The 17,150-nt window shown below is 42.8% G+C and overlaps 1 protein-coding gene across 2 annotated transcripts; it reads right to left on the bottom strand.

Annotated features, from left to right (window-relative positions):
- Positions 1–1,196: 1,196 nt before the first annotated feature.
- zgc:100829 (uncharacterized protein LOC445149 homolog) lies at positions 1,197–16,145 on the bottom strand. Of its 2 annotated transcripts, none has more exons than XM_041051713.1 (8): positions 16,062–16,145; positions 14,755–15,306; positions 11,485–11,632; positions 11,151–11,253; positions 10,265–10,303; positions 10,126–10,167; positions 8,422–8,713; positions 1,197–2,494 (listed from the first exon to the last, which is right to left on the bottom strand). In XM_041051713.1, the coding sequence occupies exons 2-8, from the start codon at positions 14,939–14,941 to the stop codon at positions 2,271–2,273; spliced, it is 1,035 nt and encodes a 344-aa protein (XP_040907647.1). In that variant the 5' UTR covers positions 14,942–15,306; positions 16,062–16,145; the 3' UTR covers positions 1,197–2,270. The 2 variants fall into 2 exon arrangements, with proteins under 2 accessions (XP_040907647.1, XP_040907646.1); XM_041051712.1 differs by lacking the exon at positions 16,062–16,145 and adding an exon at positions 15,426–15,541.
- Between the last annotated feature and the right edge of the window lie 1,005 nt (positions 16,146–17,150).

Here is a 17,150-nt window from a genome sequence, read left to right on the forward strand (position 1 = left end):
CCCAGAAATGACCACACAATTGACTATTGCTACAACAGTCTGTTCCGTTGACACGCACTCACACACAAACACAAACACACACACACACACACACTCACAGACACGCACACACTTACATAATGTCCCCCTGTAGACAATATAGTGACTCCTGTACCCTACTGTACTGTGCAAGTGTATTGCATTACAGGTTTACTGTTGCCATTGTAGTGCAATGAAACACCACCATACTCTCTGTCTTTCTGTGGAATAGACACGCGCACATCAATGTGTGTTTGTGTGTTTGTGTGCATGGATCTCGCTTTCCATCTTATCTCCTTTGAAAAGCCATTCACAAGTAGGAAATGTATCATTTTGCAATTATATAATTATATCCTCTGGCTCCTATGAAGCAGGTGCTTCTCTGTCTTCAACACCCATAAGCTGATTTCATGAAATGGACTTTATTCTGCCAGATAAATGACAGGCCAAAGACTACTTGCTCGTCTAAATTTTGTTAATGACGATTATGTACAGCAGCGGAGGGCATTTCTCACTTTAATCATTAATCACTGAGTGGTGCATCAATTTATACACTGCTGGAGTGTTTGCTTTTTATTTACCCCAGTGAGCTGATTTGTTACAGTGGAGATTTTCTTTAAACAGATTAGCCAGCTGCCAAACATTAGCCAGGGTAACCACAATCTGCAATGGAAATCACAGATACAAATGTGAAAATATGCCTCACAATTTTTAGTACCGGCAAATATTTAAATGCCATTTACAAGCCTGGGGAGCGTTTTTGCTGGAAATTAAGCAAGAAATGTCTGAGCACTGTAATAACAAGCTCGGGGGTGGATGTGTGGTCCTGTTGAAATTCAAGTAAAAAATTTACACCGGCCCCGGTGAAGAATGCAGGCCTAGATGCTGGGGTTGGACATTCAAATGTTGCACATATTCTCAGTGTACAAGCCACAAACTGTGCAGCATGTCAGTATTGTGGGTTCAAGTCTGCTAATTTCTCATTTCACATGTTGTAAAATTGTGATTACAGCAGTGAAAATAATTATAATATTGTTACAGATGCTTGATTCTATTGTGTTTGCCTTCTGTGAGCTACAAGACGTGAAAGAAATATGTTTTATTTTAGTATGGAATTAAAAAGGATGCAGTGGGAGAGAGAAACTACACAAAAGAAATTTTTTATAAGATACAAGGTGTGCAATTTACAGTTTTATTGTTTCTTTGATTTCATCATACCAACTTGACATGAAAGATAAAGATGCCTCTCATTTTACAAGTGAGCATTGTAGTAGCGTTTATATATCCCATAACAAAACATCTTTCTCCCTATAGAAAAGGTAAAAAAAACCAAACAAACAAACAAAGCAAAAAAACAAAAACAAGCAAACAAAAAAACCAAACAAAATACAACCACAAATCTCTAAAATAGTACTGAAAAAATTGGAGAAGAGTAACACGGAGCTGGATTATTTGGCAGCTACTGTCTAACTTGCCAGGATTTGATCCACTGGGAGTGACAGACGAGGCATTTGGCACTGTCACTGGTCCACAACAGGTCGCAGTGAGGCTTCTGCCAGTGGCAGAGGGAGACATACATTGCATTGTGACAAATAAACAACCCTACACTATTCCCAGGGAGGAGACAGCAAGATGAAAGAGGACCCTACTGTACCTTATTTCACCCCATTCTGCCCATTCCATGCTCATTCTTTCGCTCAAGAAGTCAGAAATTATCAGAAAAACACATTGCGTGAGCTAATGCATACTGTCTCATAATGACATGAAAATAATGGAATTTGTAAGTAAACAATATTGTGTGCTCAGGAATTGCAAATGTGACTAAAAACTGTGTGTTAGGATGAGGGTGTATTTTTCCACATGTTACACAAAATGGAAAGAATCAATAACAAACGAATACATGTGATAGTCATCAATTCCCTGGCAAATACATGAAAGGTAGAAGAACTGTTTCATAAACAAAACAAATATTCAATTGCAATCGATTACTTTGGAATTACTTTCCTACAAAGAGTGTTTACAGTACTGCAGCATCCAAAAAATGAAAGATCCATTACATTCAAACATTTCCACTGCTAAACTTTGGGAGTGATAGCAACATTGTGAGCATTACCATTTAAAGTCCTCCATCCCCGTTTGGCTTTTGGGTTGATGCTTCACAATAAATGTCCCATATTGTCCAGTTTGGCTTTTTCTGAATAATGTAGAAATGCGTGAAACTGTGTGAGCGCCTGTGCGCCGTTGTGTATGGATTACCTGACAGTAGGTGTGGTCGTTAGACGCAAGTGGCTAGGCTTGGTGGGGAGAGGAGGCTTGATGCCGCGAGGGGGGGTCTGTGTGGGGGTCGTAGCGTTGTCAACGCTGAAGGTTTTCATCAGCTGAGCCACCCGGCCACGCCCTGCGCAGGTTGGTGCGCTCCCTGATGACCCGGCCTCCTCTGAGGCAGCCCTCTGAGACCCTTCTGATGCACCAATATCTGAAAGGAGAGAGGATGAGATTTCCTTAGGAGCTCCAACATATGGGTGACAATCTGCCATACACACATTATTATTTAGCCCGAGCAGTTTCCTTCATTTAAGGGTTCCAGTCTGTAATTACCATAAACTGTGTTAAGATCTTAAAAGTTAACTTCCTTAAAAAAACTTCCTTAGAGGGAAGTTTAATACATAATCATCAATTCATTTGCATTTATTCTCTATGTTTCTCCTCGCTGTGGGTTATTGATGATTTTCTAGGCTGCACCTGTCACAAGGGGACCTAGTTTACTGTGGACTACAGTGGTCAGTGTCTTATTGCATCAGAAAACATTTTTCCTTTTTAGACCATAAGAACATAAAATCGAGGTGAAAATCAGTTTATGCAGATTTGGGGTAAAATTATAAACTATGAGAGTTACACATTCAAATCCATGTGTGCCATTGTTGTGAAAGCAGGAACCTTCCTACACCACCCGATCCTTTCCTCCTCTCCAAATACTGTTCCTAGATCTTCCTTCACTCTTTTCTACCTTTTTTCCCCCCTTTTCACTCGCCTCCCTTTATCCCACTCTGGCTGAGCAGAGGTCATCCTCAGTGGAAGTAGGGACACAGCTGGGTGTAGTTGGTGTGTGTGTGTGTGCGCGCGCTTGCCGAAGTACTGTGTTTGGAAGAGGGTGTAATTGAGGGAGGAATGGAGGGAACAGGAGTAACGGAGGGGAGGGAGGGCCACAGGGACGGCAATGGAGAGCAGACAGACGCTGCTCAGACACCAGAAGGCTTGAGGAGCCACATATTTTTAGCGTCATCCCCGGGGGACAGAGATATGTGAGAGCGCCCGCGTGCATGGCTACAGACGCACACAAGCTCAGACACACACACACACACACACACACACACACACACACACACACACACACACACACACAAAATAAAGTGAAAACAGGCACAAACGTACACACAGTTTCTATCAGTTGAATTTCAAAAGACACACACACATTCTCACGTTACATTCAGGTCCGTGCATGCTCACACACATACACACAAACACAAACATGCACCCTTGCACAGCCCTCCTGCTCATGGATTCAGTCACGCATGCAGCCATCTCTGACTAACACCACGGCATAGCACAGAGTCACACACACACACACACACACAGAGGTGGGATACAGCCAAAACCACACAGGCACTCCTGGGGCCAGGAAACCTTTAGAGCGCTTGATGTCTTGCAGGCATGAAAGGGAGAGACCTAAAGTAGCCTTTAAGGTTGTGTTTTTGTTTATTGTTGTTTACTCTCCTTTCTCTCCTCGCCCTCACTCACTCCCACCCCTCTCCCTGTGGCTCTAACACCTCCTTCCACCTTCCTCTTCATCTTCCTCTCCCTCTGTCTTGCCCTGCCTTCCTCTGCACCCTGACCCGCGGTTCCTGTGTTAATGTCCTCTCGCTGCGCTGCGTGGGCTTGCCTCTGATTGTCTCGTTGTGTTGTGTGGTCACCACGGAAACCTTGGATAGGCTCCAGCAATTGAGGCTGACACACATTCAGGCACGCACCGTGTGCACACACAGACACACACACACACACACACACACACACACACACACACACACACAGATGTGCACAAACACAGACGCAGGCACATACACACTCATGGTCAGAGAGTTTTTTGAGCTCAGAGCCTTGGTGCAGGTCTGAGTGGAATGCTTAATAGAGAGACAGAGAGATAGAAAGAGAAGGAGAGGGAGAGCTGGGGTTATGGGCATGGACTGTTGTAAAGAAATAATACAAATATGTATACCTGTGTGTATATTTTGAGACTATATATCTCTAAGCAAAAATCCTAATACCTTCCCACAGGTAACCTGACTAACCTGTCTTAACACACCTAAAATGCTCAAACTCCACACCTTTCTGCCTGTAACTGTCCTCAGCAGCTGCACTCTTAGCTCCGTCAGCAGAAACAGTCATTAAAGCTACCTGCGAAAACACCTATTAAAATGAAAGAGAATCTCTGCATTAAATCACTAGTCAAGATTGATTAATCTCCCATTTGAGCTCTCAGATGCCACTCCTCACATCTCAGTCCAGATCGTAAATGTACGGGGAGGACAAAGAGGAAGGGGCGGGAAGCGGTGTCACTGACCAGGCTAGCACAAAAATTAAAGACCAATCTATCTCTTTAAAGACCTCCATGTCTCTGGCAGAAAGAGAGGAGGGGGTGTTGGAGTGGGGATGGGGGGGGGGGGGGGCAGAAATGGGGCAGAGGGCAGAATTCCCGAGCAGCATGTCTGTGGACTGAAGGGCAGGGAGGAGAGGAGGTATGTGTGTGTGTGTGTGGAAGCAAGGGGGGGGGGGCTCCTGTGTGGGGGTTGGGGCCCCTGTCACTTATCAGCTCTGGCTGAGCGTCGCCCAGGGCTAGAGTCGGGAAGCAGTGCTGGAATGCGTGTCCTTCCCTCTGAAGGTGAAGAGAGAGGAGAGGAAAGCCGGCCGACAGACAGAGAAGGGTTTATAAACATGAACACACACGCATATACACATATGAGCACACACCGCCAGCTGCTGGAGTTTGATACACTTTCATGCTCACGCACCCATGCTCAAATCATGACACACGCTAACCCAGCACACGTTTCTCAATCTCTGGGTTCAGTTTTAGAGTCTTACGCTGACTCTATACACTATTAACTGAAACATCGCCCATATTATGTCTTTCACTTTCATTTTTATACAGATGACACACAACTTTTAACATAGTATCCAAGTTATCAGTAAGGCTCATTATGGTCAGTTTTCAATAAAAAATATATATATATATCAGGCTTGGTGGAAAGTGTACATTGCTGTAAATCAACATTAATGCAGAATTTCTACCTACCGACAAGGAGATTACTCATCCCAGTATGTTGTTTTCCTGACATTTGACAACTACATGTTGACGATATCTAAAACTTGATACTCTCTATTTGGTGATTTTTTTTTTCTTTTTCTCTATCCTCCCTGGTGTAACAAAAAAACTATTTGTCATGCACCGCTGTCCAATCTCATGTACAGCTTCCTGAATTCTCAAGTGTTATACTCAGGAGGTCACAACAGGTTTAGTCTATCTTCTCTTCAGAGGCTAAATGCACTACAGCAGATGATTAAGTTCATCTTCTACAAGTGTTGTGTGGGCCACAGACTCTGCTCACAGGATGCAGGAATCCTTGTCATTATCCACATTCAAAAGAAAACAGCTGAGGCATGAGCCTTATCCTAGTCTGCCTCCTCCTCCTCCTCCCCCCCGGACCAAGCTTCCTGCCATTGTCAAGAACAGACACTCTGTCAGTATTTTTTGTCAAGACACATTTATTCAGCACCGTGTTCAGCCCACCTTAACTCCTACCACACCAGCTGTTGCTTTCCCTTTCCTTTCCGTTTCTTCCCTCTTCCCTCTATTCTCATGTTATTTGCTGCACTGGCATTGCCCACTGATCTCATACCCAGCCACTACTGTGGGCGCAGGCACACACATAAATACGCCCGTACAAACACAGTTTATTGGAATTGTAGCTTTTGTTTTTTTTTAATATCAAGATTTTGGTCATTTGTGTTCATCCATCTGATAAATCACCTTAAAAGCTCTGAGCTCGCTGTACATGCCTCCACAAACAGATTTTTTATTCGATGGCACTAGAGCAGAAATTCCCTTAAAATTATAACATTTTATACTCAGTTCAGTCCGGTCTATATTAGTCAATAGCTGTGAACATGGTTTCGAAATTATATCCAGGATTTTTGTCTCTTCATGACATTATTAAGAGCTTGTTAGCTTTCTTGTGGCCGGCTTTTTCAGAGATTTGCCCAGCCTCCAAAATCTACATGCAACTGCCAGGAATGTTCAGAATGAACCAAACACTAAAGAGAGGGAAAAAAAAAAAAACAGAAATAGTTTTAGGATTGATTTTTTTTTCTCCCCCATTCAACTGCATTCAACAAGTGCTAGAAAACATGGAGGCAAAAGAAAACAGACGCTCAACCTTGAGCTGTTGTGGTGTCTTTTTCTGAAGAAAGTTATCTACACTGACACAATTTGAGTCAGATAATGTTAAGCTCGCAATTTATCTAATTCTACATTTATTTCAAACTACAGCTAGTTATGACATTGACATTGGTCCAGTCAGTGTCTCACAATCATTGTTCAAAGGAGTAAGAAAAACACAGTTTTCTTACATTCTCCTTGCTTTTAAACTTCTTTCTTTTCTCCTAACTGAGAAACCCAATCACATTTTCTCAGAACATGGCAACCTCCAGGATGTGTTGCAGTGTAAAGTGTGTGTGCATGAACATGTTTCCAAACTTAGATGTAGGATGAGCATTTTTCCAGCAGAGGGACCTTATGGAGATGAGGTTTTCTATCCAACGGGACTTTTTTTTTTGTTTCTACAGTATCACTGTTTTCCACTGGATGGTGCTAATTTCACCCTGACACTATTCATTTTTCTGCATAACTGGGTCACTGTATGGTGAATGAGGGTTTGGTCAATTCATGAAATTTTTGGTGCTGCCAGAACAAGATTCAAACTTCCTCAGAACATACTGTTAGACCTACCGACACTAATATTTATGTAAAGGCTCAAGATGAGAGTCATAAAAAAAACAAACAAACAAACCAACATCTACACAATGAACATCTGCATGGACAAAGGCAGAGCTTTGCAAGTAGCACAGACACGGAACACAAACAGAGAGAAACAAAAAGGCAGATAGGGTATCTCACTGGTTTGTCAAAAACAGAATAAAACATGAAAACCAGTTTAAATGTGGTGCTTGCGTAAGGGGCTTAATTAGCTGGTTTTGCCACCGCTCTCCTCTGATGTCTTTATGCATTACAAAATTACCTGCTCTTACACTGTAGTAGCCCAGCACAAGTTCTAATAAAGATCAAATAGTTAGATACAAACTGATGGTGTTCTTTCTCATGAATCTCTTTGTCAGTATTGTACAGGATATGGATCATTCATCTCGCATTTTCTCATACGGCTGAATCTCAGATTTATTAATGTGCGAATAGTTAAATATTAACATTAACTAGAGACCAAGTCGTTTTAGGGGTTTCTCATTGCTCATTTCAGCTCAGATTTAAATCAAAATGATTTAATATTGCTCTGAAGGACCAGCTTTACATCTTATGTCAGTCTGTTCTCTAACATTAAATTTGATCTGGTTAAATGACCTCAACCAATCTAGAGTGTTTCTTGCCAATTTCGCTTCGATCATGCAGCCATGACAATAGAGAAGCTACCAGACAAGCAGGTGTGCAGGACCGATGTGGTACCGCGACACAAATCCCAGTCACATAAGCTTTCTTCCCCTCTAGGCTGGCCTCTTTTTACTCTGCCAGTCCATAAAGATTCCAGCGGGCTGAGGCACTATTTGGCGAGCACATTAGGTTTGGGGAAATAAATCCTTCTTCCTTGCTGCAGCACTGAGACGCCTATCTAGCGTGAACTTTGTTCAGACTGGTTGTGCTCTGCTCTCCACAGCCATTATTACTCTCAGAGAAGAGAAGAAGCAGTGGAAAAGGGTTCTCTTGCTGGCTCAGTGGCTTGTGGTGATTTTCATGTATGCTATCTGCAATACTGTTGACTCAGTTTTCAGTCTGTGTCCAGTCTTTCTCCAGTATGTTAAGGTCTGACTAATGTATAACAGAGTAAGATTCTTGGGTATCCAGATTTCAGGGGATGGCAGCTGTGCTTGACAACAGCCATCATTAGTATCGCTGTTCGTGTATTTCTCTTCAATCAAAGACTGAACGGAAAAAATACTGGTTTATCAAATGGACAAAGAGGACATTTTTGTAAACATATCTAAAATAATATATTTATTTATCTGTTTATTTTGACATTAGACACAACATGTACCCTTACCCATGATGCTATGCTCACTTACCGTTCCTGCCCTGTGTTTCCAGGGGCTTCTGAGGTTCCTGTGAGCACAGGCCGCTCTTGGTGGTTGTCGTTGTTCCAGAGTCTTTTTTGACAGTGCTACTGGGGGAAGAGTATGGCGCGGCGGTGGCCAGCTTCAGATTTGTGAGGCCACGTCTCGTGTTGACAGAGCCTGGTGCCGTATTTGCAGAAGCCGGTCTCACGTTGACAGGGCTAACTCTCATGGGAGGCCTGGAGCAGATGGAGGGCTGGGGAACTGACTTCTCCTCAGTCGCACTGGCTGACTTCAAGTCGGGCTGCGGAGGGAAGAGTGACAAAAGAGGACAGAGGAGTGCGATCAGTGTTGACAGCTAATTCACATACAGTGGAATTACTGTCATGTTTGATTAAATCATTGGATAAATGATTCACCAAATTACAGTTCTCCAGTGACTACACTGCGCCATAATGAAACACACAGAACTATGACCACTGATTAAGAGTTTAAGGATGTGTGGAGAGAAAATTATAAGGTGACTTAGAAATCAAGCTGCCTTGCTAATCTTCCTTCCTGATCTTACGCCTTCTTAATCAGCAATCTCACTCTCCTCCTCTCCCAGACTGACTCCTTCCCTCTCTAAATCAACCGGAGAAAACCTGCAGCGGCGTTAGCAACAGCCAACACTACATCTGCAGCACCAAACCAGCCCCTTCCTGTTTCCAGAAACAAATCATTCAACCTACAAACAAGACATTCAGCAAAATAATGAATCTTGTAAGGGGGAGGCTTAGGCAGTGAATTCTTGGCTGTCAGACCGACCAGACCTCCCAAGGTGTGGATGTTCATTGCCACATCGGCATGGGTTGGCCAGAGATGTGTTGGGGCCTGTAATATAGAGAGCCTGGTATAGATATAAGAAGTGAGGCAGAGACATCTCCTTCTGTGGCAAAGAGGAGGAAAAAACAGAGAACAGAGGAGAGCTCACGCGCCCAAACCTCAGGAGACTATCCCACAATCCCATCCATCTGCGACTGACGCATTCTCTATCTCTGGCGTTTTAATTCCCTGATCAAGTTCATCAACCATCTGTTCTAGGGCAGTCCAGAAATCCTGCCTTGCCTCTGTGATTCAGCTGTTCTTGCAGCGTGTGTCACCTGCACGCACACACATTTACGTGCACATAAACACAGGACGAGAAAGAAAACGAGGGGTGATAGAGAGTGTACTCCCCCAACAACCCAAGGCTGGAGCGATGATGGAGCCAGTGGGAGGACAGTTCAGTTCAGCTGTTCCCCAGAGAGAGCTATGAGGGGTGCGGTAGCTCAGACGAGACACTGCACGGAGAGGGAGAATTCTGGGAGAAAGATGATCTGTACAGCGGCTGGGAGTGAGGGGACAGCTGGCCTAACCACCATTTCCTGTTACTCACAGAGGGTGGGACTGCCATGAAAAAACAAGTCGGCACTCGAAAGCCACATTTCAAAGAGCAGAAGAGTGGATAACCGTATTGTTAATCACACCTTGCTGGGAGATCTGAGGCTGTATTTTTAAAGAATGTGTTGTTGTTGTGCAGGTGGCACTAGGAAATAAACTGTTCTGTGCTTCAAAACACATCTAGAAGATGTACTAAGAGCAATGAAACATTTTGAAAAACTGAAAAACTGCACCAACTGATCATGCAGGAACAATATAAAATAAGCTTCAGCAAATACTTTAATGCACAAATACCTTCTCTGCTGCTGGATGTGATGAATGCTCACTCACTGACACCTGTGGGTTTAACAAAGACATTACATGAGTGTTACAGGCCATGATGCAACCCGAGAAGCCCAGAGCTCAATTATGGCAGGCAGTTGCTTGAACTCACCGGCAGAGGGAGTAAAGTGCTTGTGTCCTCACATTTCCCCTGTTGGGAGAAACAGTGCCATGTTAGATGATACTAGAGGCGACACGTCATCCTCCTTAACTTTGATTCAGTTCAGTGCTTGGAATGAGCAGGGAAAGAAAGAGCACGAGTTTGCGAGTTGGTTAAGAGTTAAAAAGAGTTATTCAAATAAAAGAATGTTGTAAATGATAATAATTTAAAAACATATCAGACTGGCTGGGGTGATAGTATTTCCACCGAGTGAGCAGCGTGCAGCTCCAGAGCACCATCGTGGTCAGGCCAGATGAGACCATCCACCCTGGCTCGCTCTGGTTCAGTGTGTGCAGGGTTGCCATGACAACGCAGAAAATCTCTTTTTAAGATAGCGTGAAAAAAAGGAGGCACCCCCCCACTCCAAAAAAAAATCAACAGCTCACACACCGCCAACTGCGCTCAGAAACACCACACCGAGTGCTTATTTTGACAGAAAATAGAGGATCAAATTAGTAGGGTTAGATTAAAAAAAAAAAAAAAAACCTAATGGACAGTTTTCACAAATTTCACTGCAGGTAAGAGAAGTGAAAAATTAAGTAATGGAACTGTTATGTTGGAGATAGTGGGGCTGAATTGAGGGGATGAGACAATAGATCAGTTAAGAGGCTAAGATGACAGGACAAAGGGACGATGTGGGACCTTGGTACTAGTTGATCTGACAGACCAGTGATTCTCTTTGCTTGATCAAATTATAGATAGCCTAGGAGACCAGATAATTTCACATGAAAAAAAAAAGAGCAGCATCCTCTAAATCATCTTTGTTCCCCGACCTGAGAATCACAGTGAAAGACAACATGATTTGATTTCCTGAGGGCACAAACAAACAGGTACACACCTTTAAATCCAGAGAGATTCCAGGTTGTGTTTTAGGAGTGAGGTTCTCTCTCTCTGTTCTGACGGGCTCTGTGGTTTTTCTGCTCTTCAAGATAGTTTGAAGGCTGTAAAATATAATAAGACCATGTCATACCTCTTGGCATTTACAGTATACATATTCTTTTGCATAATGACATGTTATATTTAAGTTTACAATAGAAACCCCTGATAACCCCTTGAATTACAGTCTGTAAATAACACTAATACACTGACACACTAATAGATTTTTTTTTACATTGTTTATTGCCTGTAACCTAACAAATTATTGTCTGTTTTATAGTAGAAAAGTGTATTACTATGTGTTGTTCTGAAGACTGTTCTGCGCCTTCTTTTCTCCAAGGCCTGAGCAGATGAATTTGGAGCTCAGCTCATCCACCTCCCCAATCACAATGACCGCCACATCTCCGTCCCGGCCAAGCAGCCAGCTCACACTCTTACTGTTGGCTGAGGGAAACACAACACACAGATGCAACGTATGAGTTAAAGGGCTGTTGAAACACCATGTCAATGATTGAAAGTGGGTCTGAATATACAAAGTAAAATTCAAGAAATGCAAAGGAGTATTTTTGTAGAGAAGACACATCTACTCATAGCCAGATTTTTTTTTTTTTTTATGTAATTTGTGTCCTTTTCAGGTCATTGGTCAAATGTAGCTCAGTTTTGTTCATGACCTGTTGTAGCTCTGGTCATTCTGAAATAAAACTGTCAGTTTATCAGCAGGGTATCTGATGAGTTGATGCTGCTGCTGTGGTTCATAGACAGACAGGAGCAACAGTTGGCCCAAGCAGCAATTCACAAATGTATGAGACAGCACCTTCATGTGGATGATATAAACAGAGTTGACAGGGAAAGACCCTGTCCTCCTGACCTATCTTTACGAACACACACACACACACGCATACACACAGACAGACTTGTACATACTTGTCTGCCCTGTATTATTCCCTCTTACCTAAACTAATTCTGACATTAAATCATCTTTTAATTCCCACCTGAAACCAAGTCCCAAATCCTAAACTAAGACATATCGATAAATGAGATCTTTTGTCACATGCTCACTTGGCTTCTAATTATCTGTCTGTCTTTGTGAGGACATTGAGTCCTCAGAAGCTTAGAAGCACAAAGACACACGCTCACACACTCACATAAACATGTCATGGCCTTGTGACTATGTTTGGGAGCATTGAGAAGCTACTTTATAGAGATAACCCAGCTGACGCAGGCTCAGTGGGTGAGAGCTTGTTGGGCTGGAAACAGGATAACATACTTTCATAGTGAACTGGTTTTGCCAGCCTGCCCTGTGGATCACATTCCAGCAGGGCATACCAGGATGACTGAGAAAACACAGCAGGCGGAACATACCTTGGTAAACAAGCTGACAGCCCAAACTGACAGCTACAACCACAAAACCATTGTCAGATGCAGATGAGATGAAACTCGTCAGCTGACATTTAGACATCATATTAATTGTGCTGGCATATGCCCTTGGTCTTACTGTAACTGACTGTGTTATTACACAATTTCAAATGTAGCTTGCACTGCCCTGTCAAAGTGAACCGGATAATGTTTCTAAAATGAGAGAAGATGGTTTTCCATATCTGAAGAACAAGACCAAGGTTACTAAAAGAAGTTTCGTCACAGAAACTCTACACTGAGCTATGCTTTGTTTTCTGTGCCTCATGTGAATGTCACCACTCTGCCTATAACACATGCACACAAACACGGCAGCATATATGACTATACTACATAAACACCGATTAACATAAAGTCAGCCTAACCACAGAAAAAGTCCCACGATCAGAAAAGGCTAAATGCGAACTGTTAACAACAGCTGTGGAAGACGCCGGCTTCATTCAATGCATAAAAACAAACTTGGAATGTGAGCTCTCCGACAAGGCCACTCTGATAAAATCTCTCTCTCTCTCTTTGTTTTTCAAACACGTACATTTCCTGCATGCTTCCTGTTTCGCCCCCTGCTAATTGTTTGAAGGATCGAGTCTCGACTCACTTCCTATTTTTACACAGAAACACCAACTATCCACCATTTCCTCTGCACTACGGACATGAAGCCTGTGTGGAGAACAGTTGGGACCATGTGATCCCACCCTGCAGTCTCCATGCAGCCTCCTAAGGACAGCTGCATCGGTCATTAAGAGATAGAAAGAGCACTGTTCACCCTAACTCTGCGCCACAGTTGATAGTAAGTGCTTTGTTATTAGCCAAGACGAGACAGATCACATTACTGTGTCAATCAGAGTTAATGCACCAACTGCGGCGTGCCCTTATTTGGCTTTAAGTCATATTCCAGTGGGTTTTCAGCAACTTCTGTATCCTCCCAAATCTCAGTAGTTTGCTTTGTCATCTATGAGTCCTTCTTTGAAACATAAAAATAGAGTCATTCATGATGTCATTACGCCATCCGTTTCTCATACTAGGACTCGCTTCCATGACAAAGAAAATGCAGACAGGCAAGATTGAGTAGTATGCGTCAAACCAGTTTCTGGACAGACTTGCAGCCTCCTGAGTTTCTGGTGGTTTTGTTTTCGTTTGATTGCTGCGTGTATACTGTTAGAGTCAACAGTATACACGCAGGCCTTTTTTTTCCTTTTTGTCATCTCTGTCCGCCATGCTGATGTTTTCATGTGCCATCTTTTTTTTTCTCGACATGGGTGACATCTCTGAATGTTCTTCTCTATTGCTCTTATGCTCAGGTTGTGTGGTGTGACTGGGAACAAAGTGATCTAAGTGAGAGCCTGTATGTAAAACATGTGCGTGTGAACACACTCTGCCACATACCTCGCATCCATGATTACACACAGTCACTTTTACATTTGCTCTAAGACCTAGTATAATAGCAGTTCTCAGACACAGTTAAAGTCTGTCTCTTACAATACACTCAGGGTGAATATCATTTTACCATGACATTCTCTTTGCTTGTGTAAATGTTAACATCATCTGTGAGTGTAATGTTAACATTAACTCACCAGCACCATCAATCTGCTGTAATTGTTTAAGACTTGAGACATAGAGCTTCATTTTAGTGAAGCACAAATGGTCTGTATCTCATTCAGCATGTTGGTATCTCTTCTTCCAAGTCTCAATTTCCTCAACATAACAGACACAATATGGAGCAGCTGGTGTTTGTTACCTGAAGTTTGTATTTTGGGAAACTTTAAACTTGCCAAGTGGACTTCAGGTAAACGCTGTTGCCTGTGTTGGCAAACAGCTGTTGAGATGACAGGGAACATGAGCTACAGCAGCTACATTATATCCAACAACATAGGATGTCTGTCACAACCAATGCACACATGCTTCTGCGGTGTGCCTCTCAAGCTTTGTAACTCTCTATCAAGTAATTCACAGCACACGATGCAAACATCTTGACTAAAAGGATTCGTTGCGTTATCCTTAAAAGGGGAACAGATGGTTTTCTGTCAGAAGCTTTGTTTAAAAGTGTGACGGTCAGTATGCTTGAAAAACTTGAAGCAGCGCCCTGTCACACTAGATAAACAGGAAGAAGAAAAGTTAACAGAGGTAAGGTGGGGGTGATGGGTTGACGTGGTTACCTTTTTTTGGTTTTGTTCGCTTGTACTCGGCGTCCCCCCCTTCTCTCTCCAGCTTCTCCTCCCGCTCTTTCCAGCGCCGCACCTGCTCCTGGCGCATTTTCAGGAACAGAGTCTTTTTCTGGTCCTCATTAAGAGCGTTCAGCACATCAGGGTCGATGTACATGTCCTTTAAAATCTGCTGCAGCATGTTGGTGGATTGACTTGGTACCACCTGGCCAAGCAGTCAGAGGGAGGAGGCGCTGTCCTTTGACCAGCAGCTTCTTGAAGTTGACAGTGTTGGTTTATGGTCTCATGTTGTTAGAAGAAGACTGCCACGGCTTCTTTATCATGAGATCCACTCTTATTTACCCTAATAAATCAAGGCTCACTCTCACACTCGCTATTGTACATACTGTACGATCTCACACACATACACACACACACATACACACACACACAATCACACACACACACACACACTCACACACACACACACGCACAAAATCCTGTTTCCTTTCTGTGCTGTGCTGACAGCTTCCCCACCCTAGTAATGTATCAGTTTCCTGTGACAATCTACAAGAAAAAAAAAGAGAACATTTTGAACGAACATTTAGAAAATTATGTATGTTGTGCCCTAAAGATTTTACATCTTTCTCAAAGTCGCAGTGTTATGTATGTTTCTTGATACCAACTTTTCTTCCAGTCGTTCCTTCAGAAATTCCGTTTCAGTCGATTATCTTGTCCCTCCCTTCATGAATACGGAAGAGCGCAAACCCTGTTTCTACACTGACAGAAAGACTCTTGCTAAAAATGGGAGGAGATTCCTAAGGAATGGGACTGTTTCTGTCATCAGAGGCCCACCCACCCCTCCTTCCCCTCCCTAACACACATCCCTTCCCAAACCCATGTTCCTTTCTCCCCCACACTCCCATGAGATAGCGGCTCCATTTTAACATGGTCTGTTTCAGGTTGTAAGAGAGAGAGAAAAACACACACACACACACACACACACACACATACACACAGGGTCATAGCCCAGGACAGCATGAGCCGGTTTCTCTAACAAGGGGATAGAAATGGACTCCTCCAATCTCAGTGGGTAGTTAAACAATGGCTACCACATAAGCAGCACTTGGAGGGAAAGGAAGCTTGTCTCAGACTGAGAAGTATCACACTGGTGGAATACAGATTGGTGTCCACTAAACACACATTGCGGGGGTGCGGAGAAGGAAACCCGGGAAAAGGGGGGAAAGTGAAGGGGAGAAAGTAAGTGATACACAAAGAAAAGGGAGCCGTAATAGAAGGGTAGAATTTGCTGAAGTACTCACAGTGGGATGTAGACAGCCGCTCCACAGCAGAGTATGCTAACTAAGCTGAGAGAGTCAGAGCGCCTGTGGGTCCTCCTCGTCTTTGTGTGTGTATGACTGGGCTGATGACATCACAGCATTCCATAATCTCCCTCCCTCCCTCTCCTCCTCTCACTCTCCCTCTTCTCCCTCTCTCTCTCTCTCTCTCTCTCTCTCACACACACACACACACTAGCATTTCATTTGAAAAAAACGGGAAGAGAGCAATTCAGGAAGTTGACATCACACATTAAAAAAGTCATAAAAAAGAGAGAGGGAGAGAGAGAAAAGAAAGATTTCAAGATCAAGATTTCAACTCACAAAACTCTTCTTCAACTGGTCAATGCAAAAATAAAGTTGGTACAAAAATGGGACAGCGCTAACTTTTAAACAGACACAACCTGCAGTTGTTTATTTATACATATACAGTATCATGCAAAAGGTTTTATCAATAAAAGCAAAGTGGGGATGCAAATTCAGTAAACAAAAAAAAAACTATATCCAAAATTAGTCTGCCCTCCCATTCCCTTTACAACAGCAGCTGTTGTGCACAGTTTTTTTTTTTTTTTTTAAGGATTTTAAAGGTTTTTCTTTGTTGTGGATTTGTCATGGAACAGCAGACTAACGCTCAAGTAGAAGCTCTATGGGGCCCATATCATTCCTTGCAGGACTCCCTCTTCTTCTTGTCATATGAAGATGGTTCTTTATGACTCAGGCTGTATGTTCTGGGTCATTGTCGTACTGTAGAGTGAATCTGAAACTGATCAGACGCCTCCTGATGGTAGTGTGATGGACAAGAATCTAAAGTGCCTTTTGCCTTTTGCACTGTTGTATGTACTCAGACAATTATTGCTGACATATTAAAGTATGGAAAAGTAATGAGAAATGTAGTCATCAGTTCTTCTTTTAAATAATGACTTTTTACTGAAGAAATTTGAATGATGTCTTGATCATGGTCTTGCCGTGTACTGTGACATTAAAACTCATAAAAACAAATAAACAGACTATTTAAAAGTTTTAATCATTAAACTGCTCATATGCCTTGTGGCATTTATTTAAGTAGCTGATTAT

This window comes from Toxotes jaculatrix, chromosome 12 (assembly GCF_017976425.1).
Source record: "Toxotes jaculatrix isolate fToxJac2 chromosome 12, fToxJac2.pri, whole genome shotgun sequence".
In the NCBI taxonomy this organism is placed as follows: Eukaryota; Metazoa; Chordata; class Actinopteri; family Toxotidae; genus Toxotes; species Toxotes jaculatrix.

What these genes read in the sequence shown, in the direction of transcription:
- zgc:100829 (XM_041051713.1), bottom strand. Translation starts at nt 14,941, where the DNA reads ATGCTGCAGCAGATTTTAAAGGACATGTACATCGACCCTGATGTGCTG. An exon ending in GCACTTTACTCCCTCTGCCG is followed by an intron (nt 10,168 to 10,264) that starts GTGAGTTCAAGC and finishes TTAAACCCACAG; the next exon opens with GTGTCAGTGAGTGAGCATTC. An exon ending in CACATCCAGCAGCAGAGAAG is followed by an intron (nt 8,714 to 10,125) that starts GTATTTGTGCAT and finishes TTCCCTCCGCAG; the next exon opens with CCCGACTTGAAGTCAGCCAG.